This window comes from Pseudopipra pipra, chromosome 1, assembly GCF_036250125.1.
Source record: "Pseudopipra pipra isolate bDixPip1 chromosome 1, bDixPip1.hap1, whole genome shotgun sequence".
Classification (NCBI taxonomy): Eukaryota; Metazoa; Chordata; class Aves; order Passeriformes; family Pipridae; genus Pseudopipra; species Pseudopipra pipra.
In genome coordinates, this window is record NC_087549.1 from 151,506,893 (window position 1) to 151,528,943 (window position 22,051).

General features: G+C 39.8%; 1 protein-coding gene across 5 annotated transcripts in view; it reads right to left on the reverse strand.

The window, feature by feature from the left end:
- The window catches only part of CTDSPL (CTD small phosphatase like), an 82,076-nt gene that overhangs the window by 24,275 nt on the left and 35,750 nt on the right, over positions 1-22,051 (reverse strand). For 2 of the 5 annotated variants that reach the window (XM_064639218.1, XM_064639237.1), the window contains exons 2-4: positions 11,109-11,263; positions 4,409-4,441; positions 1,101-1,154 (exon numbers count right to left, since the gene is read on the reverse strand). In XM_064639218.1, the coding sequence (XP_064495288.1) occupies positions 1,101-1,154; positions 4,409-4,441; positions 11,109-11,263 (242 nt within the window). The remainder of the gene's footprint in view (positions 1-1,100; positions 1,155-4,408; positions 4,442-11,108; positions 11,264-22,051) is intronic. The other 3 variants (XM_064639227.1, XM_064639246.1, XM_064639254.1) reach the window with 3 other exon arrangements.

The window sequence follows — 22,051 nt, forward strand, 5'->3', positions numbered from 1 at the left end:
AATTATGCTATGAAAAATAGGAGCCCTGTCTTATCAAAGATATCTTTAGTTTTTTTATCTGGAAACTGTTATGCCTGTCATCAAGAAAAGGATGGACATCTATCAGGGACTGACTACAAAACGTGAGAACCTTCAGCTCTTGATAACCTGAATTCCTTGACTGCATCTGAGACAATCCACGCCCATCTTCTTCAATCACCTGCACCCTCTGCTTTCTCAAAAGCAGTGATTAGAGTTTCTCTCCCTTTTCAGTATTGCATTAAGAAATAATGTGCAGTTATTGACCTAACTTTACCTAACAAGACTAACCCTCCTCAAGGTTTTTCCTGGGGAAACACCAACCCTCCTACACGCTTTGGCATCTTGGGTTCGATCTGATCCAGCTTCCCTAAGTTCACACATTTGAAGTTCAAAAGAAATGTGTTTCCATTTCACAACCTGTGTCTCCGTTGCCCTCAATTGTGAAAACACATTTGCACCCCCGATAATCTAACAGGGATAAGGAAACTATTCTGGAGCTGAAGTCACTACAAGTTGTGAGGCTGCTAAATAGCTGGTGTAGGACTCTGGAGCATGGATGACATTTTTGAGGCTTTAGGAACTTAAAGGATTTGTTTGTAAAGTATCAGTCCATTTGTTTTGCTGTTCAAGCTTTCTGATCTAAAGCAATTTCCACATGCCAAGAGTAGCACAGTTTTGAGGCAGAAACAAGCATTACTCAACACTGTATTTTAATTTCTTCATTAACAGAGACATATCCAAGAAGAGTTCTAATTACCAGATTTCCACCATAGTTAATAGTTATGGATCTTTTATAATTTCTTTTTTTTTTCCCCACATAGTAGCTTTAAAGACATCTAAGATGATTAAGAATATTTAATAGTGGCTAACAGCAACTCATATTTACTATGCAATACTCTCTGAAAGGCTGTGGACTTCCACAGAACTCAGCAGAAAAATAACACGTGGTCTCTCAGTACTGTTAAGTCCTAGCTTGGTCTTCAATTCCAACAAGACATAAATTGTATACAAGTTAAACTAGTCACTGTTTGGGATTTATGCATTCCAGCCAGGTCTCATGGCTGATCAGCTCAACAGACCTTGTAGTGAAACGACTGCTGCACTGCTTCAGTCCCGTGGAAATAGTATATTCCCTAAGAAAAAAAAAAAAAAAAAAGGGGGTGGTGGTGGCAAGAGAACAGGACTTTTGGTTGAAGCATAAACAGCTGGTCAACACAAATCTTTCAGAAATTTACTGTATAAAACAATCATCAGCTTTCTTCCCTGTAGGCCCATATTTCCCACAGAGACAAGTATCAGAATTAATAAGCCCTTTTTTGTTTCCTATACTGGCAATGTTGTCGAGCCTAAGTGCAGCACACCAATTCACTGTTCGTGTTCCCTTCAACTCACACTCTGGGTTGCCCTCCACAGAGCTAACAGCTTCTCCCAGCAATTACACAGAGAAATACTCTTACAGAAGATAAATGATTTCTACTTAGAACACAGCTGCCAGGAGATGCCAGCTCCTGTTATGGAACAGGCAGTTCCCAAAATTTCTTCTATAAGTAATAACAAGGAGTTGTCTAAATGTACGTGAGGACAAGTGAAAATCCCAGTGATAAGATTTAACTTCTGCAGGGATTCTGAGGGATAATTCTGGTACCACTCCTTACCAGTGGTATTTTATACTGAACAACTATTCAGGATGTTGCACGAGTGTGGCTTTGTATTTCCATCTACCTCTTTGTTCAAAAGAATTAAAAACAACAAAGCTGCTATGGGTCTACTTTGATTTAGGGGTTGGAACTAGATCACCTTTAAAGTCCCTTCCAACCCAAACCACTGTATGATTATATGAGATTCAAACAGGATGAAGTTCATATTTTAAAAACCCCCAAAGTAATGCTGGTTCTACTTTCTGAAGAATCTAATCTAAAGTTGGAATGTTTCTTCCTCAGCAATTACCTCTATCAATAACCAAGCAAAAAATCCATATTAACTCAATTAACTTTAAATTAATTGCAATTAATACAGGACAAATCTGCTTAGCAGAAGATCTCTTTCACTGCATTGCACATATAAATGCATCAAAAAGCAACACAAAACGCACATAAAGCAATGGAAGCTTTCAAACAGGTGATCTCAGCAGACAGCCAGGTTTTACACAGGCATTATAAAGCTCCAAAAATCCTCCTATTTTGACTGGAGGTTTCCACTTGAAAGTTTATTGAGTGGGGCAGTGGACAGAGCACTTTTCAGAGTCACTGAGGGGTTCTCTAAGCACTTGAAGTGATGACATTTGCATCGAGCCTCGTAAAAAGTAAATGTCCACTTAATTGTGACCAAGCTCACTCTGTGTTCAGAAGATTTTCCTCCTGGTTTGTATGAGCCATACAGTTCAAACAGCCCAGTTCTCACTTCTATGTAGCAGAGCATCAAGAACTTCTGCCTTAATGGGTCTCAAACACACAGTTCAGATTTGTCTCAGAGGGACCCTCTGGACAAACAGCCCTTGGAAGACCGACAGAGAAACACTACTTTTAGGTGGTTTTTTTCCTAATATAACACTGCATTTTCTTTTCTACCACTTTCTCCACGTGCAGCTCACTTGTGCCTTTATTTAGATGATGACATACTAATGCTGGCTGGGCCCTGTCTGACAGCCAGGAGCACTGTGATACTGGAGAGTAAATGTCACACAACTGCCCGCGGGCGATGGTTGCTTGACAACACTCCCAATGTCCTGCTGGAAGGAGCATCAGATGGCACCAGGGAAGGGGAATTAGTGTGTTTTAAAGTCACCTGCTCGCTGAGAACTCTACGTCATGACTGCAGAGATAAGTTAATTTTACTGCCTTATTAAAGTGCTGGGAATATAGGTCAGCAAAATTACAGTTGAGCTTAAAAAAAAAAAAAAAAGGAGGAAAAAAAAGAAATCCCTTCTTGAATCATTCATTTCCCTACCAGTACCCAAATCTAACAGAGCACTGCTTTAACACTGCAAAGACAATGTCCTAACAAAGCATCTCATTTCACTGCTGTACCTGTCAGAGCTGTATTCATTTATAATTTCAAAATTTTGTTCTCTTTGAATTCTTTTTCTGTTAATACCTACGCTCACTCTTAGCAAAGATTTTATTCCAGGTCAGAGCACAGTCAGAACATGTTTCGTGTTCAAATAACTACCAGCAGAGCAACAACAGTCACCTAACTGAATTTGGCAGGTATGTAAAAAGAAAAGTAATTCAGGAATCTGTATTTTCATCCATCCAAACTCTTCTATTTCTAGACTTGCATACAGATAAATTCCATGCGTGTACATGTGTGTGTATTCAGACACACAAATCTGTGCATGAGCCATATTACAAATATCAGGTAAGAAACAAAAAGTAATTCCCAACAGTTCCTAAATCCAAGAAAAACTGGTGAGAGAGGGAAGATGTGCAGAGTCACAGTGAGCTCCTGACACTTCTGCTCTGCAGCACGGACAGGGTTCTTACAGGGGGTTTTGTAATGTTGGGCTACGTGAGAAGGAAGGGAAAGAAGAAAAAAAATGGTATCTTGGGGAGTATCCAGGTCTTTAAAGGCTACCAAATATCTCAAACAAGAGGGCTGGGTCAGTAACTCTGCACATCAGCACTGCTATTTTCTGGAAAACTCTGCATAATAAAGTATTATAAACAGCAAAGGAGCTAAAACCAAAAAAGTTATTTTCAGATTTACAAAGCCTAAGCCTTCATCCTCATTTAAAAAAAAAAAGCAAAAAAGAGCAGCTTTTTGACCAAAAAAGGTTAAAACTAATTAAATTAAAAGCTTCAGTTTGAAGAACTTCTTTTTTTTCCCTTCCTTTTATTTAGCCTTGAGAAATAATTCAGATGCCAAACAGCATTCCAAGTTTAATCCAGGCAAGATAAACAGAAATACTAAGGCCCATAAAACAGCGGCTGATACCAAGAGCATCATCTCAAACAAGGGTAGTAATGCAGCTTTAGTCAGTTTTCCTGAAGTGACTTGTTTCAAATAAGTTTCACAGTTTCTAACTCTTCCTTTCAACTGTAATACTGGGAAAAATTAGAGGAAAAGGTTTTTGTAACTGTGTCTCACATAGTGGTGATGAGTCACCTTTTGCCTCTATTAAAATAAGTAACTTCAACTTTTAGAGCACCTCAAGCATTTCCAAAATGGTAAAAATTCAGATGAAATCCACATAAAACCCAAACTCTTCTTTTAGTCCCTGTGGAACACGTGCAGTTCAATTCATCTCTGAGTATACAACATCACAGACAGAACATAAAATCCTTTTGTTAACATGCAACACAAAACAGACCTGTTAGACTGCAACATAAGATGAAACAAAGCAAAAGTTATGAAAATTATTAAAAGAAAAAGGGATAAAAATACATACACTTGGTATAGGCATGACCTGCATCTGGTCACCCTGGGGAAAAAGAAAAAAAAAAAAAATCACTTTGAGGGTAATGGCTTTTAAAGGGTAGAACAAAGGTCTGGAGCAGTAAATGTAGCACTCAAACATTTTAAACCAAAAGTTCAAAGTATTCAAGAAACCAGGGTAAAAAAAATAAAAACAAGGTCTTGCATTTTAGTTGCTGGAATGATCTGTTAGTACACTGGTATTTATGATTTTTAGGAGACTGGACTGGTAAAACCCATGCTATGATTAATAAGAGATGGCAATTAGAAAGTACCTGTATTTACTGTAACTTTTTCAGCTTTAAGATCTACTAATGGGTATATTTGTCAGTTTTCACTGCAGCAGCAAGAGGCTGAGCCAGACCTTGGTAGCAGGGCAGAAACCCACTCCTTGAACTGAACTTCACTTGAGACAACTGACTCAGAAAAAACAGCATTTTTGCCCAGGCAATATAAAAACTAACCCAAGAAATCTCACTTTCTTCACCCAGAAAGAGGCAACAGTATCAGAGCTCTTCCCATGGCCTCATTTTTTGTTATGTACTTGGGAGAAGGCAAGAAAATCTTGGCCAGATTGACTTCTTCTTCCCTTCCTGGGTCCTGATATACAGAGACAAGGACAGCCCCAAAACGGAGAAAGGCTGGTCACAGGGTCACTGACCCAAATATGTAAGGGATTGTGGAAAACGGGGACAAGTATTTGCTTTTTGGTAGCCACAGCACAAAAAAAAAAAAAAAAAGGAAGCTGATCCTTCTAGCGTAGATATTACTTAGGTAGGTGATTTAATTCTTGAATATTTGGACAAAAACAGAGGCTCTGACTTCCAGCAGAGCAATTACTGAAAGAGCTGTTTTCAACATTAGCATGGCCTCTTCCAGCTGAAGAAGTCTTGTGCTTACTTGTTTTGATGTCTTACTACAGTGTTGACACATCTCTGACAAACAGAAGTAATTCAATATTAAAGTCCTCTTTTTTTAGTGCTAAAACATCAGAAATTTTTACTGAAGTTCGACCAAAATCCTGAGAAGCTGAAGAAGCAACTAGAGAGCAGCAACTACCGCGAACTATCAAAACCTTTGCACTAGTAAAAAGTACCAATGATTTCTAGAAAAACACACACACATAAACTGGCAAGAATCCAAGTTTCCCTCAGGGCAACAGCAATAAGAAAAGAAAAAGATTATAATTCAGTACGTTGATGTTCTGTTAGCAGAACTGACTTCCATGGGAATCCAGAACTGAAGCTGCTACAGGACTTGCATTTACTGTTTGCTTTATTTTTCTCACAGAATTTCTTAAATAAATAAATAAATAAATAAATATAATAATAATAATAATAATAATAATAATGGAAGTAAATTTCCTAAGAGGAACTCTAAAAGAACCTCTGCAAACATCAAAAAGGTAAAGATGAGAACAGCTAAAAACAAGCAGAAAGATAACTGCACGAGTCTGCTGGGAAATTGCGAGTGCTCACCAACAGGCAAATGTTTTTTAAAAACAAGCCTGCTATGGGAAACTTCTTAAAAGTGTCCTGCATCATTTCCTAATGCTTTGGAACAGGAAGGGGAATAGGTCATACCGGTATCGTTTGAAATACATGACAGATGACTGCATTTGTTGAAGGCTTTCCACGAGCTCCTCGTGTTGGGAACAGGACAAAGCTGTTCCTAGAATGCCAAAATTTCCCTATTGTATCGCTAAAATAACCCAGGAACTGATTTGTCCAACCATTGAAATCAGGGTTGGTTTTTTTTCACGGCACACTATATACAGATGAAATGATAAATCCTATCTTTTCCCTTAGCTGTGTAATTTTGGTTTAGAGACACAACATTTCCAGTACCATGTCGTTCATTAATGCTGTCTGTGGCCTTGTGTGGGATCAATGAGCACCAAGTGACAGGCCACATTATTTTGCCTTTTTTTTTTTTTGAGAACAGTCTGTATTCAAAGATAAGGAGCTGTTTCATTTTAGAGAAAAATCTGTTATTTTGATCAGCTTCATCATATCCATTTCTTTAACACAAAGCGTATTCTAGACCATGACAGGTTCTTTAAAAACAGTAATAGAGTTGCTATTGGACTCTTTCATTGACTTTCAATATCAAGCTTTGTCTCTTAATCTAGAGGACTTTTTGGGAGGCAAAGAAGGTCAGAATGAGTGACTAGTGAGAGAGGAACCAAGCACAGCTATGCAGAGGGGGTTTTGTTTTCTAAACAGATCTTCTATACCACACGTTGATGTTGGCCAACAGAACCAAACATTAGGAACTTTCTTGCTCAGATCAGCAAAGGTTAAGCAGGAGAAAAAGTACTAGGATTTACATTAATCTCAGTTATCTTTTTCCACACTGGAGAGTGAGAGTGGCTTCCACATCCGTTCAGAAAGCGTGTCACTGATGGTCTCCTCCTCAAAGAGAGCTCGTGCTGCTCCTCAAGGTCTCCTCAGTGAAGGAGATACTACTTTGCCCTCAAGAACGTGCTCCCTACAAGCTGTTTTTCTCATTTTGCTGGACCATATTCATGTGGGATAGAGAAGATCCTTTTTCCTGCACTGTGTTAAAAACAGATTCCTGAAGCAGAGAACAGTGTTGGAGACATGACCATAGGTCACCAAAACAGCTTTCCAGCATCACCTTGGAAGATGATGGTGCAGCAAAAAGCAGTGGGGAGAAGTAACTCTGACTTTGGTAGTCGTTAGGATGGGTGAGGTGGGAATGCAGTTACTGGGAAAGCAGCAGGGGCAGCTGCTGCCCCCAGAATAAACCTCCTCCTAATTGTGTCTTCTTCCCTGTTGAGTGCGGATCAAGACCTTCTCCTCTAATCCAGCTAGTATAAAAAAAACTTCCCTCATTCATGCTTCATCTCGTTAACACGAGCCATCTGCCTGATTTGGATCTCACTGTGAAACAAAAGCAAGGATGACTCCAGTGGAAGTGGGTTGTGAGTGAAATGGCAAAGTGCCGATAGACTTGTCAGAGCTGCCTCACCCACCAGGGCTGAGAGCAGAGGGAACAAAAAGCTATTTTGCATCTAGCTGTTTTCACCTCTCTCTATCTGGATCCCACACTCCTTGAAGCCTGAGTGAATGAAATCTGTTATCTGCAAACACCTCAAAACTCAGATAACAGACTTAACCCAGAAGGAAAAAAACTTACATCCAAAAGCACGCCCAGAAAACGCACAAATTGAGTCAAGTTGCCAACAGAAGAATAGGAATTAAGACTTGAATTTATTCAGAAGAAAACAAAAAACAATTCCCCTCTTCCAACACTCTGGCCTCTAAACAAAAAAATGTGGCTGGAAGGTGTTGGGGAGCTGCCTGCTGCTGAGGAGGCAGGAAAAAATTACCAAGGGTTTCATGAGGCTGAACATTGTGTGCTCCCAGTGACACATCTGGCTCAGCATCCAAGCTGCAGGCAGGCTGATATACCCACTGTCACAGACATTACATCTCCACAATACATCTTCGTGCTGTGCTAAATAGCTGCTGCATTTTAAGAAAAACAAATATACCACAGTTTCAGTAAATACAAGTTATTGTTGAAAAAAATGTTGTATTGAAACTTTAGAGACAGAATGGACCATTCATTACCAGTATTAGAGTCACACTTGGACAAGCAGCTGCTCTGTGAGGAGAAGGTTTAAAAGTGAACTCAATACTTTAAAGAAGTTTTTGGGCTTTTTTTTCCCCCTAGCAGAACAGAAGTCAGTGCTGAAAAAAATTGTTTATTCAAAACCATGCTTAATTTGGGGTTTCTTCCAATCCTATGAAGAAGTGACATGACACTTGACATGTCAAGCATCATCAAGTCACATCATGAAGCACCGATTAATCTGAAGCACTGATTTCATTTTTTCTAGTACAGCCAAATAATAATAATAATAATAATAATAATAAAAATTAAATCACACAATGCAATTACTCTGAACAAAATTTCACAACTGTGTTTGCAATTACTTTATAGAATACTCTCCCCTGCTTTCCTTCCTTTTGAACAGGTCAGCATTTAAAGAATCAAGATTCCTGATTAGAAGGGAGTCAACTTGTCACATGAACTTCAGGTTCAAGAATATGCCAGAAGCAACACAGAACAAAGACTGAATTCCTCTGAAACCACCAGTTGTCTTCCCCACTCCTTCCTTTCCTCTGAAGTCTTTATCACCAGTTTTCATGTAACAACTCCACTGAACAGTAAAGACAGAAGGAAAGTACATCCAAGCCATTTTATATGAGTTTCTAGTGGTAACTGTTTATTGAGCAATGTTCTTTGCCCATTTTTGAAGGAAAGGGTCACAACACATGAGCTGACTGGGCCATGGCCAGAGGTGAACTGTGATGTGATAATTAATTTATAAAACATATAAATCAGATAGCAGATTTAAGTAAGTGATCATTTAAGCAGCAGTTCAACAGAATTCTAACCTGGCAATAAGAATAATGCAAAAAAGAGCTTTAATTTAACAGCAGAGGGGTTTAAGCAATGTGTTGTCAACCTTTATTTTTTTTCCTGAAACAGGTAATTTGGTCATTCCTGGACACTTAATTTCACCAATTTAGAATCCAAAGCCCACTGTTGCATGTACTTTCCCCCATTACTTATAATTTCTGAATCTAGACAAGATGCTCAGTGTAACTCCATCGAATTCAAGCAGCCCGCACAGTTCTTAAACAGCTCTCCTGGCAAAAAGCACCACCCTGACAGGGTAACAATCTTCAAACATACCCAAGTCTTCAACGCTCTTTTTCTTTCTTTAAAGAATTTCTTATTTACACTGTGTTAGTACTCAATAAAAACAGCACATAAAAACATATACAAAGCTTATTAGTCTTTAATACTGCATTTAAAATAGCCATGTCGCAGACTTATTTTACACTGAAGAACCACCTAAAAGTTCAGCTGTACTTGATTTCTTCTACACAGGTTTGAGTATTTCTTCAACAAAAGTCTGAACTCTCTTCAACATGTTCCTTCAATTTTTTAACTCTCTTAAGTTTTAACCTGGTAATTCTATGAATGCTTCTCTTCCACATACTCCTTGAAGTTTTTCACTCAAGTTTTAATCTGCTAATTCTACAAATGCTGTGATTTGTGTCTTGGTCTTGTGTACAAGTGTTGCACAGCTCCAAAACTGCTCACTGAGGCAGCAGAGTGGAGATGGAAACTTGTGTGAACACATGAGCCAATCACTCACTCAAGGCCTAAGATTTATTTAGAAAATAATTAAGTGTTTTAGAAAATACAATCTGGAAACTACCGACTCCAGACCATTTTTACTCATGTTTTCTGTAGCAAAAATAAACTTTGTTTTATGTTTTTCTTTCTAATGAACTCCCATTCTCTCTCAGCTGTAGTTTTGCCAGTAGTCTCACTTCAGCCTACTTTCCATTCCCCAGCACAGTGGAAAGGGAAATTTTATTAGTTTCCCACTCCTTTTGTTTCTCAGATGAATGTGTGTGCACATGCTACACACTACTCAGCTTTCCCTTCAGCACATCCAGGCTGGATTTCCCTCATTTCAGTCAGAATGTACCTTGGCTAGCAGAGTAAGTCTAAAAATACATGTACAATTCCTCCTCTTGGCAGAATTCTTAGGGCACTTCACCTCTGCTTGAGCAGTTTCAGCATGAACTGCTCCAGTTCAGACTTCACCTCCACACGTACTCTCAGTCTCCATCACTTTAATCTGCTTTCACCAAGCAGTTCCTCTGCTCTTTCTCCTGAGCTTTTCAGAATTCAAACATAACCAGCAAAATCCAAGCCAGGATAAAATGGACTGGACAAAGGTGGGTAAGGAATCCGCTGCATCAGACATGAAAAATTAGGTGAAAAGCAGGAGGGTGATTCTGTGATCTCCATTTCAGCTATTATTCCCCACCATGGATACACCTATATCTCCAATTTCAAAGTCCTGGAAAACTGTATGGGAAAGATGGCACTCCTGTGTTTGCCATATTGAACTGAAATTCTTCAGTTCATAAGACAAACGCTCTCAGTGTTATCAGAATTAAAAAGAACATACAGAATCATTATGTGATTCTATGAATATGGCAAAGCAATGTAATTACTAAGAATTTAATCAAAGTAACATTTTGCTGTTACACAAAATGCTTTGAAGTGCTAAAATTTCTATCAGTTGATTTATTAGGTAAACAAAGCTTAATAATATGGAAAAATGGCCAAAAGCTGATAATTCTGGATTCAGCATGTATTAAATAGAAGTGAACTGTTTAGGAAAAAAGGTCCAAATAATGGTTCTCCCTCTTGTTGATTTCTTTTTCTGTCACTAAAACCCTTTTAAAGTGATATTTAAAAGGTTCCACTACGCTCCAGTGGACACGTTTTAACCTTCCTGTAATCAGGAAAGGGAACCAAAGCCAGAGACAACTCAGCAGCTGAAATTTTATGAGAAGTCTACCTTCTTGTAGTGTCTTAAGTCAGGTTTTAAATGCTGTTTGCTTATAAAATTAGTACTGCCAACACTGTCTATGGAAATACTGCTTTTAAACTGCAGCTGAATAGAAAGTATTAGCAATTCACCATCGAGACAGTAATTTTTTCTCTAAATAGTAACAGGTTTCCCTCAGGTTAAGACAAACCTTTGGGAGCAGAGTTAAACCTTGGTTACAAAAGACCCGTATGACAGCAAAATAAGATAAAATCCTGACCTTCTGAAGTCCTCCATTCTCCTCCACCAAAGGAGGCAGAGCACTGGTGCTATTGGTAGATGGTGGTTCGACATTGTAGTCACGAAAGCAGCAGAATAAGGTGCTAAAGATACTTCGACTCCTCTGCTTCTTCAAGCTGATATTACATTGGGACACTAGAGAAAAAAAAAACACACAGCAGAAAAATAAATTCATGCATACAGACCTGGTTTTCCAGACCACAACAAGTGCATTTAAGACGTACAGTTATTATACTCAGAAGTCTTCAGCAAGATAATCCTACAGAGATTCTCCATCATGCTGAGACCCACTTCCAAATCAACACATTTTTCCCTTGTTAGACTCATATGGTGATGTCAGCCCACTACAATCATACTGAGACAGTGCACTGGGAGTTTTCCAAGTAATATCCAAAGCAAATAATGTAAATACACACAATAACTTGCTGCTAAAATGTGTCTCTGGACTGAGGAAGCAGAATATCTAAACCAAAAGAAAACCACTGAACGCCTGCTGATGCCCGGGCATAGTTTCCATCCAAACACAGCATCATGTGTGGAACATTTAAAACTTCTGCAAGGGTCAGGAAAAGCTCTGAGATGTTTCTGAGTTTCCTCTGTTACTGTTTGACAGCACTGCTGGAGGACAAAAAGACACAACACAGAGGCAGTGCTGGGAGCTGCACCACTGGCTGCAGGAACAAGGCTGCAGAGGGTGTTACTAAATAAACAGGAGCCCTGGCCTTGCTTTTCAACTTGTTTATTGGTCCACTAGGATTGAAAAAAAATACTAGCTTGGTAAAAAATTACATACAGATCACCGAAAGCAAGTGTAGCATTTTTAAAGACTGAAAACTGTAGATAAAAAGCAGTTTGGAGGAAAGAAATGCACGTAGGACATCTGGGGATTCCCCTCAGATTCAAATTCCTGAGAATTAAATCTTGAATGCACATTAAAATAAAATGGAGTAATACAGAAGAGTTGAAAAAAAGTTTTAGAGTATTTTAAGTAATATTTCATTTGACCACCAAATATTTTAATGATCTGTTGTTATACTTCTAGGTATTACCTACCTAGAAGTATTTGTTTCCTGTGCTGGGTAGAAAACCAAACACTCCCCCATCCCAAAGTTAGAGGGTGAGTAGAATTCTCAGTGAGTCCCATCACACACATCAATATACAATTCTCCATCTTTCCTCCCCTCTCAGATTATTAGAGGACTGCCACATCTACCAGAATGTACAAATATATCAACACAAATAACACAATTATTAATACACAAAGAAAATTTCACTGGAAGAAGGAGCTGTGTGTGGAATGGAACTGATCTCCCTGGAAAACCTTAGGGATGGATTCCATCATGCTCTGAAGGTGTGCAGGTTCACATGAGTGCTCTGACAAGAAAGCCACATAGAACAGACTCTGAGTGACCTTTCAAGTACTCTCTGAAAAGAGAAATTAAATCTTCTGATTTTGTAGGCCCAGCATAAGTTAGACATCCGGACTTCCACCTCTAAAAGCACCTGCGAGGTGTCCAACAAGTCCAACAACAATTTTCTGATCTCCATACAGTCTGTATTTGTGGCCTTTCAGGGGGCTTACAAAAAAAAGGGAGAGCAATTTTTTATACAGACAGAGAGCGATAGGACAAGGGGGAACCATTTTAAATTGAAAGAGGAGAGATTCAGATTAGATATTAGGAAGAAATTCTTCCCTGTGAGGGTGGTGAGGCCCTGGCACAGGTTGCCCAGAGAAGTTGTGGCTGCCCCATCCCTGGAAGTGTCCAAGGCCAGGTTGGACGGGGCTTGGAGCAACCTGGGCTAGTGAAAGGTGTCCCTGCCCATGGCAGGGGATTGGAACAGAATTGTCTTTAATATCCCTTCCAACCCAAACTATTTTAGGATTCTGCACTGAGCAATGCTCGGGTTCAGTTACTAACTGCTATTAAGAGGAAAGTGTACCAGTATCAAAAACTAAAAGTCTATAAAAACTCACACCATTTAAAAAGTGCTCAGATAAGAGAATAAAGTCAGAATTGTGCACAGATTTGTGCATGTCCATGAGCTTAAGGAAGGTGTTTCATTACTTTAAAAGGCATCTGTAAACTGAAACCAGTCTAACACTGCTTATCAATACTCCAGTCAAACAGAAAACACACACACAACATGAGTTCAGAAATCCCCAAAGGATGCCTGGGCAGCTGGGAAGGACTTTTTTAAAACAGCAAGAAAACTGGCATTGCAAGCACAAGCAAGTTTGTTGCAATATAATCCAGGCAAGGAGAACTCCTTTCCGACATTAAAAATTGAAATATGCTGAAATTAGAACGGGAAGGACAATGCTGTGTGTCCTGTTCCCTACAGCTACTGCCACAGAAACCTTCCTCATAATTTTTATATTGTTTCCAGCCTCTATTTAAGAATATGAGGGCAAATAATGCCATTTGAATGCAGGTATGAATCACAGCAGCATGTTTAAACTTTAAACTTGCAGCAGATCAATGGGAACACCACGACCCTTTCAGAACTAAATTGTATCTTCTCTACTTACCACAGAAAGAGGCAGTAAACAGCAAACTGTCTAAATAAACATTCAAAAACCTCAGACAAGAGAAATACTGATTGGTCCAAACCTTCTAAGAACACTTGGATCAAATCATACATTTGAAATCTGGCCACTCCCTTTCACTTACTGAAATATTTGTTCTAGGAAAAATAATCCTTCATGTTGGTTTTACTCTTGACAATTTTGCCATTCATAACACAGTGGTGTTTTAAATAGGTCTTTCCACTAATTCAGATGTTATTTTAAAGGGATATTCTTTAAAAATAATGTATTATAGAGGCTTTACTGTGATTTAATAAATGATAATTTTGGATGCAGTAAGGAACTGAAGATCTCAAGTGGACTTACGTGCCGTGCTGTATTAACACACAGGGGTATTATCAGAAGTAGAAAAAATTTTGCACCATATTTCATTTTTAGCAACTATGACAGTGTTGTGCATCATGGAAAATATCTTCCCCTTCCTTAGTTACACTGAACCACCTGCAATCCCCGTGCTGTTTGCTGGATTTGCTTTTCTTAAAGCAGCGACAGCGCAAATATAACAACTACAAAGGTGAAAAGAAGCATTAATATTGAATCACTACCATAAATTTGGGCATTCTGGATGCCAGTAAATTTTTAAAAAGGTAAAACTTCAGAGGACAAAACCTGGCATTCCTTAAAAGCTTATAGATAAGACCAGGTAGTAATGACACTGGAAGGGTAAACTGAATTAGCTAAACTCCAAGAGTGAGTGGCATCCAGCACATGGAATTCAGGGGACATTTTCTCCCTTCTCCCCTGTCCATCTTTTGGAAGTTGCAACTTCAATTTCTGGAGCAGTTCTCAGCAAATTCCACTTTCATGGCTTTGTCCCATCACATTTTGAACCTACATTGACTTTTAGTGCCCAAAGCACCCCATGGCAGGAAAGTCCACAGCTCTGCCAAGAGTTCAGCTGCTTCATAACTCTGACCCTCCATGTTTCTACAGTCTCTAATTCACATTTTTGAGCAGGAGGAACTAGAACACACACAATATCGAGGATGAAAGGAGAGCACCATGAATTTATACACCCACACAATACTTTGTTCTCTTACTTTCCTAATCTTTCCTAATATCTTATTTGAGTTTTACAACAAGTGAGCGCTGGGATAATGTGATTTTTCAGATCTGATTATAACACCAAAATCTCTTCATTAGTAGGTATTTCAGGCATTACTGCAAATGTAAATCAAGAATTCTTATCTCTTCCCATGCAGAAAATGTCACATATATCTACACTTAATTCCATCTGCTATTTTAAAGGCCAGTCATTCAGAATCAAGCTGCCTTCCTACGACTCTTCACAGTTAGGTTTTAGGTGTATATACAGGTGCACATATAGGCACACACATCTACAAAAATGCACAGACAAACACTCAAGCCTTTCCCTTACAAATTTTGTCACCTTATTTCCTTTGCCATATGGTTTAAGGCCACACTGAAGAGCAGACTGCACAGATCCCTGTGTAACTGCTGCCCCAGGGATCTCATGGAGGTCTGCAAGAGCCTTCAGTGGAGCACTTTGTCAAATTATCTGAATTTGGAAAAGGTTACCTGTAGCCAGAGTCATAAAAAAGAGCACAGCTCTTCCTGTTCAGAAAGGAAGTCCCTCTGGTACAGATTTCCCCTAATTTAGAAGTATAGGGTCTCATCTATAATTTCCAGATGCCATTTCTAAGGACAAGACTCACTGATCATAACCCATGTGCTACCCACCCACTGCTTGTGGGTATGTTAATTCCTGAATTGCCTGGAATCTTCTGGAATCCAAAGCTGATCCACAGAACCGTGCTTATCAAGGTCTTCTGGCAAGTCCTAATAAACCCACTAAGCCTGGGGAGGGGCTCAAGGAAAGATAAAGGTAAGTTTTAAAATAAACTACTGTACCACGTAAGCTTAGATGGAAGTATGGAACCATACTGGGTGGTTGGACAAAGAGAACAGGAAGAAAACTACCCCACAACAAAGCCCAAATGTTACAGGCAAATGTTATAATAGAAATTAACACCAGAAGTCATCTACAGCATCTCCTCCAACCTCCCTTCACACAGAGCATCCTTGGGAGGCACAAGGGTTGTGCTGCTCCTCTCCCACCAGGACAGTTCCAGCAGCAGCACAAGCCACACAGCAGAGGAAAAGATTTTCCCTCATGCACCGAATTCTAAAAAAGTTTGGGTTCGGGGCTTCTCCCACCACATTTTGCTGTAGGGGTGTGAAATTTCTGCACCAGGTAGTTGTGCAGCCTCGTACAACCAACCCCTCGCCGCTGCAGGAAGCCACCACGGGATAACTGGAAGGCTCCAGCCCATCCCTCTGCAGCCAGGAGCGAGCTAATTACCGCTGGGTTTTTCCTAATTAAATGAATGCAATATCCAGTTCTCCCAAATAATATAAGCTGGGTAATGAAGAGATTTTCCGCTTACAGATGAACTCGCTAAATGCAATAAAACGAACATCTGGGTAGGACGAGCTCTCTGCTAAGAAGTTTGTTTATAGCACAGGATGGAAAGACCCCAGTCAGAATCAAGTGATATTAAACAAAGCCTTTCTTCAAAGGAAGCAGTTTTGAAATCTATACATGATTAGAAATGCCTAATTTCTCAAACTTCTTAAGAGGCCGTATCTGATCTTGTTACAGAAGTAAAATTTTATATCCTACGTGCCTCAAGACAGAAGCAGTTAAGTAGAAAACCATTAACTCGCTTATACAGCTCTTCTTTTTGTGATGTACTGGCCAGGATAAAAATTGTTTTACAATACTTGGTGCCAAATGTGCATGTGATGCCCATGTAACTTTGGTTTTAAATGCCACCTGCGGTTTATCATTGAAAGGTTCAATCTCCCTCGTAAACTTTGCAGAAAATACACAAACAACAGCCCTGTCACATACCTGAAACAACCACCCACAACTGGTTTAACCTGCAAACATGTACAGCCCAGGCAAGTTGCTCTGCTTAAATTCAACATGATATATCCCAGAATTATCTTAATTTCAAATGAAGCTGGCAACCTTTTTCCCTCCAACAGAATAATTAAATAAACGTAAGGTTTTGGTTTTTCCACTGAAATTATTACTTTGAAGGGAGGGATCTCAGACTAGTTTAGTGAAATAAAAATCTTTCCAAACCATTTAACTCTCCCTCTCCACCAACCACTTTCACAGGCACTGCATTAGTAGTTTGCTCTGGATGGAGCTGATCACATAGTTACGGGCAAGAAAAAAAGCTTAAATATGTAAGACAGGTAAGGATACGGGGGAAAAATAAGCAAGTAACTTGCTTTTATCCCTAAGATAATTTCTTTAGGTCACTGCACTTGAATCTCAAAAAATGTCAATATGATTTATTTTAGGGAATTTTAGGAAAAATGGAACATTACCCTCATTAACCCATGCCATGATGTTTTGGAAAACAAGCTCAGAAACTGCACCTTTGCACTAAGATGAAATTATTACACAAGAACAGCTTATCCCATTCAAACTGAAGTTACCTAGTGGGTATCAGAACACTACAGTTTGCTTTCCATGCCTCCAAAAGTCCTATAAAAACACAATTTCACACAGTACCTAGGACAAAAGGACAAAACTCATCAGGATGGATGTTAACTCAAGACAGCTAAAGATGTGCAAAATAAAAAACACTTCTGCCTAAACAAACAACGCTTCGAAAACATTTCTGTTGCAGCAGCTAAAAAACCTTCTTTTGCCCTACATAAATTATTTATTACAGTCCTCAAATATGGGTGGATTAAATACCTGCCACTGGTTATTGGATGCTCATATTTTAAGGATCAAAAACAGTGAAACTCTAAAGTCACTTTCTTAAGACACGACTGGGAACTCAGCACTGCTGTCTCTGTTCAGACTGTGAGGCTTCATGAAACGTAGCCAGTAAATGTTAAAACCAGCAACTGTACACAGAAGCCTCTTAACTGACAAGGAGGGATAAGAAACCATGAAAAGGCTCAAAACAGCACAAAAACCTGACAGATCTGAAGGCAAATTCCAAAACCTTAAAGCTGTTGCTCAGTCTGCACACTGCGGTTTGGTTGGACACGTATATATGATGGTGTAACCTTCACATGTGTCAGCCTCTCATATAAGCCATGATTTAAACACCTCTTGCAGTATTCCTAAAGTCAGGAGGGTTGCTACTGGGAAAGACCATGTTAAGAGAAATGCATCTGTCAGAGCCCAACTCTTGTATTTATTCAGCCCGAGTACTGAAGGCAGATCCGCTGCTTCAGGGGCATCCACATTTCTTAATGAAGTTGAGAAGTTAAATACTGTTTTAACAACCCAATTAACCTGCTGAACCATGTTCTGAGTGAAATACCTTCAAGTTCAAATTAAGCAGCGCAGATCTTCCCCACCTCCTGTCCTGCTCAAGTGCCTGACAAGCTGACAGGGCTGCACTGAGACCACTTCCAATTTCGAGGAGCAGCACATGTAGATCTGTATCTCTGCAAAGGACTCATAAGCAGGTCTCCCGTGATCCAGGAAGGAACCAATTAACACACAGCACTTTCATTTTTGTGCTTGTATTGTTTGCCACTGGGACAGAAGATGGATGACAATACAAAGGAGAAACTGGGAGATGTCCACCTCCAGTAACTCCTCCAAGCAACACGAGCCAGGGAGCTGCTGTGCCTTTGCCTTCTACATAAACAGCTGGACAGTGTTTGAAGAGGAGCTGAATGTGCCCATCCAGCCTTGATTTCTCCTTGGAGCTAGAGAAGAATCCAAGCCGTGTTCAGTACCTGTCCTGCCCTCACATCCATCCACCTGGTCCATCCCACGGGAGAGCATCCAGGGTGGATGTGCCCTGCTCTTAAAGGCTGACACGTGGACACTCACTGCCCTTTTACAGAGGGCTAAGAAGCTGCTGAGCACCTAAAAAAGGTGCTGCAAGGATAGATAACATTTTTTAATGTGTACATGTGCACACATATATGCATATATATGCAGTTCACGGTCAAATCTTTTCCTACTATTTGCTTTTTTTTGGAAGAAGAAGAGCCACAGCACTGGGTTCCAGAGGAGCCTATGGATATAAATTCTCAAAATATACATCTGCTAAAAAAAAATAAGGAAATTAAAAACAAAAAGTAAATAAAATAACTAGCCATGCCCCGCCCTTCCATCAGCAGACCATCAGTCTGAAACATGTACATAGGACCGGGACTACTGCGGGGAAAAAAAAAAAAAGGTAAAAAAAATATAAGAAATAACTCCCCTCATCTCACTTTCACACTACACACAAGTCCAGGTCACAGCACTGGAGTTTGGTGCTCGCTGGTAGGAGTGATCAAACTCCAAGCTTTTTTTTCCACCTTTGCTGAACCAAAATATTCTACTTCTGTAGTGGAACTCACGCAGGGCAAAAGCGATGCTTCAAAGTAGTTTAAGAGCAAAATAAAATACAACAAATAACGAAAAAGTAGCTCCAGTGCCACAAGATTACCATGGTTTGCAATGGGGTGGTAAACCAGGCTAGCTGAAGTATGCAGGCAATGCTATGGAGATGTATTGTGATACAAAATAAACATAACTTCTTGCAGTGACATTATGGAGCCATCTCCCTTGTCCCTACAGTGCTTCAGGAAGCTTAATGTTTTGCCTCAGTCCGTATCTACAAATATTACAGAACCAACATCAACAGACTGATACATTTACGGCAGTAGCACAACATTAAGATCCGCTTTAAAAATTATATTTTCTGTAAAAAAAACCTGAAGAGCTTGCAGCGTTTCTTGGTTGTTTGAGCAAAGGCTGAGCTGCTGGATCTGGAGATTTTCCCAGCGCCAGGGTTTGGAGCGGCAGTTGAACAGGAAATACTGCGCAGTCTGTGCATGCATTACATTCCTGTCCCGCCCCAAGCAGCCGCCAACAAACAAACCTTTCTTCTAGTAAAAGAGAGGGGGGGAAAAAAAAAAATAGACTGCACAAAGTTCACCAGCAGATGTGGCCTGTGAATCCAACCCGGCCTTTTCTGCTGATAGAAAGAATTCCATGTATTTGCAATGTTGGTGTAACGTCACGGTTTGGTGAAGCTGGATCAGCAAAGACCTGGGAGCCTAAAGCTGCAAAATTCACAGTGCTGAGGTTCCACGGGGTGCTGCAAGCATGGCAGAGGGTTTGCTTGAAGAAAATTGTGCCAAATATTAGTAGCAGCTTATGATCAGCCTGTAGGAGTCAATTAGAACTGATTTCTGCACTGCAGAAAACACCTGTTTGCAAACAAGGAGGTTGCTTTATTTCTGTTTTACTCAGCACCTAAGTTTTGTCTTCAACCACAAAGCAACACACAGCAACCAGGTCAGATGTTTGCCTATCCCGACTCTTTCGAATCGCTCCAAGTCTGGCCTCTTTAAAAAAAAAAATTCTGGAAGATATTTAATAATAATTTGTTAAATACTCGGGAGGGAAGGCGAAGGAGAAACAAACAAATGGAAACAGGAGCAGCACACGGGGTCAAAATGGCCGGATCTCCGCGTTTGTTAGTCACGGCTGATCCCCTCTGGCAGCGGGAGAGGATCCGAGTCGGAATGGCAGGGGAGCAAATGTAAACAAGCGTGTGTTTACAGAGCAGAAATATGTACAGTATCCGCTCGGCTCTGCCTCGGGTTGTGCTGACGTGGGACACGGTGGGAAAGGCAGAAAAGAACAACTTGCTCAACCCCGAGCAGCTCCAACACAGGAAAGGCAACAGGCAGCACTTGGAGCCATCGCACGGCCCGAGCACTCGGATGTTTGTCCCCTCACACTCACTAATTTAATTCAAAGCTGGTTTAATAATAACATTAAAAAAAAAAGCCTTTGAACCAATGCTGATTGAACAAAAGAGAGTGATAAAGCTAAAGAAAAACACACTTTTGGAAGAGTGTGTTTTCTTATCACCCATGGTATGGATGGACAGACAGACTGACACACACAGGGGCTCTGCAGCCCAAGGCCGCATCTTCCTCAAGAAGTCATGCCACGAAATCACTATGAAAAAGCTGTAAAAGCCTCTTTTTCTGTGCTCCACAGGCACCACACAGTGTGTAAAACACCAAGCTCCTCACCTGCCGCACAGCTTTTACCCAATCCGTTAATTTTTCAAGACAAAGAGAGATCCAAACCTGAAGGATATTGCTGGACACCAGACCTATAATCAGCTCATTTCCTTATCAAGTTTGTTCAGTTTAATAATCACATGTCTATAAGGGGTTTAATAGGGTTTTCTTTCCTCCCAAATGGCCAAATTCACAACCTGAAGCTGTGAAATTAAGCTGAGCTTTTTCCAGCCTCCTGCCACACACAGGTTGACTCAAACACAGGTGACAGTTTTAGTTCTCTCTTTTTTTTGACTTGAAAAGTATAAGACAAGTGGTTTACCAAACCCAAAGGTAGAAGAAATTCCTCTCATCTCTTCCCCCCCACCACCAAAAACCACCACACCTCCAATTAAAGCCTTAGCAAAGCCTTGATCATCTGAGGAGAATAAGCTTAATTTAATTTTCCTAAATATAGCCCTAAGATGTTCCCATAGAGACAGCAACATTCTCTACGGTACTTTCTGCAGCAAATACTTCAGTAAGGCATCAAATCCAAAGAATTAGTCTATTTTTGCAAGCCTTCTCCTCTCTTTCCTAGGAACAGCTCTTCTCTAACAAATTCACGTTGCAAAAATGTGTTAAAGGGTGCTCCTTTGCAAAGAGAAGTTTTGTTTCTCCATTTTGCCTCATGAATTTTTCATTCACTCTCTGGGGATATTTTGGGACAGGCTACAGTTCTAATTCCTGCCAGGGAAATCACTCATCCAAAGTTTGCTCCCCAAAAGAATACATCCCTAAAAGCAAAAAAACAAACTAGGACACCTTTTTCTCTGCAGCTCCTTTGATGCCTACTTCCAATCCCCACTTATTTCTCCAAACCCACTGCTATTTTGTGGATATTCACTGCAGATCACAAAAACTTCACCCTGTGTGAAAGTACCCATGTAAAACAATGGTGTTTCTGCCAACATGTTTTACAGAACCAAAGCCATTTAAATAATAAAATTTCTGGAAAAGATTTTGTCTTAATGGAGTATAGAACGTGCATGACTAACTATGAAACAGGTACCTTCTTTCTTTGGAAGAAAAATAGAGGTGGTTTAACTTTAAAAAGTCATTGACTTTAACAGAGCTTTAGTTATTTTAGTTATTACTGTTTTTCTCCATTCCTCCCTGCCCCTCCCCAAGTTTCTCTACATTATGAAACGCAGAGACAAAGGAATAAAGAGGAATCCCACTCATTTGGAAGAGGAAACTTTATCTGAATCACTGTATTATCTATGCTTCAGTCATTATTATAATTTAAAAGTAAC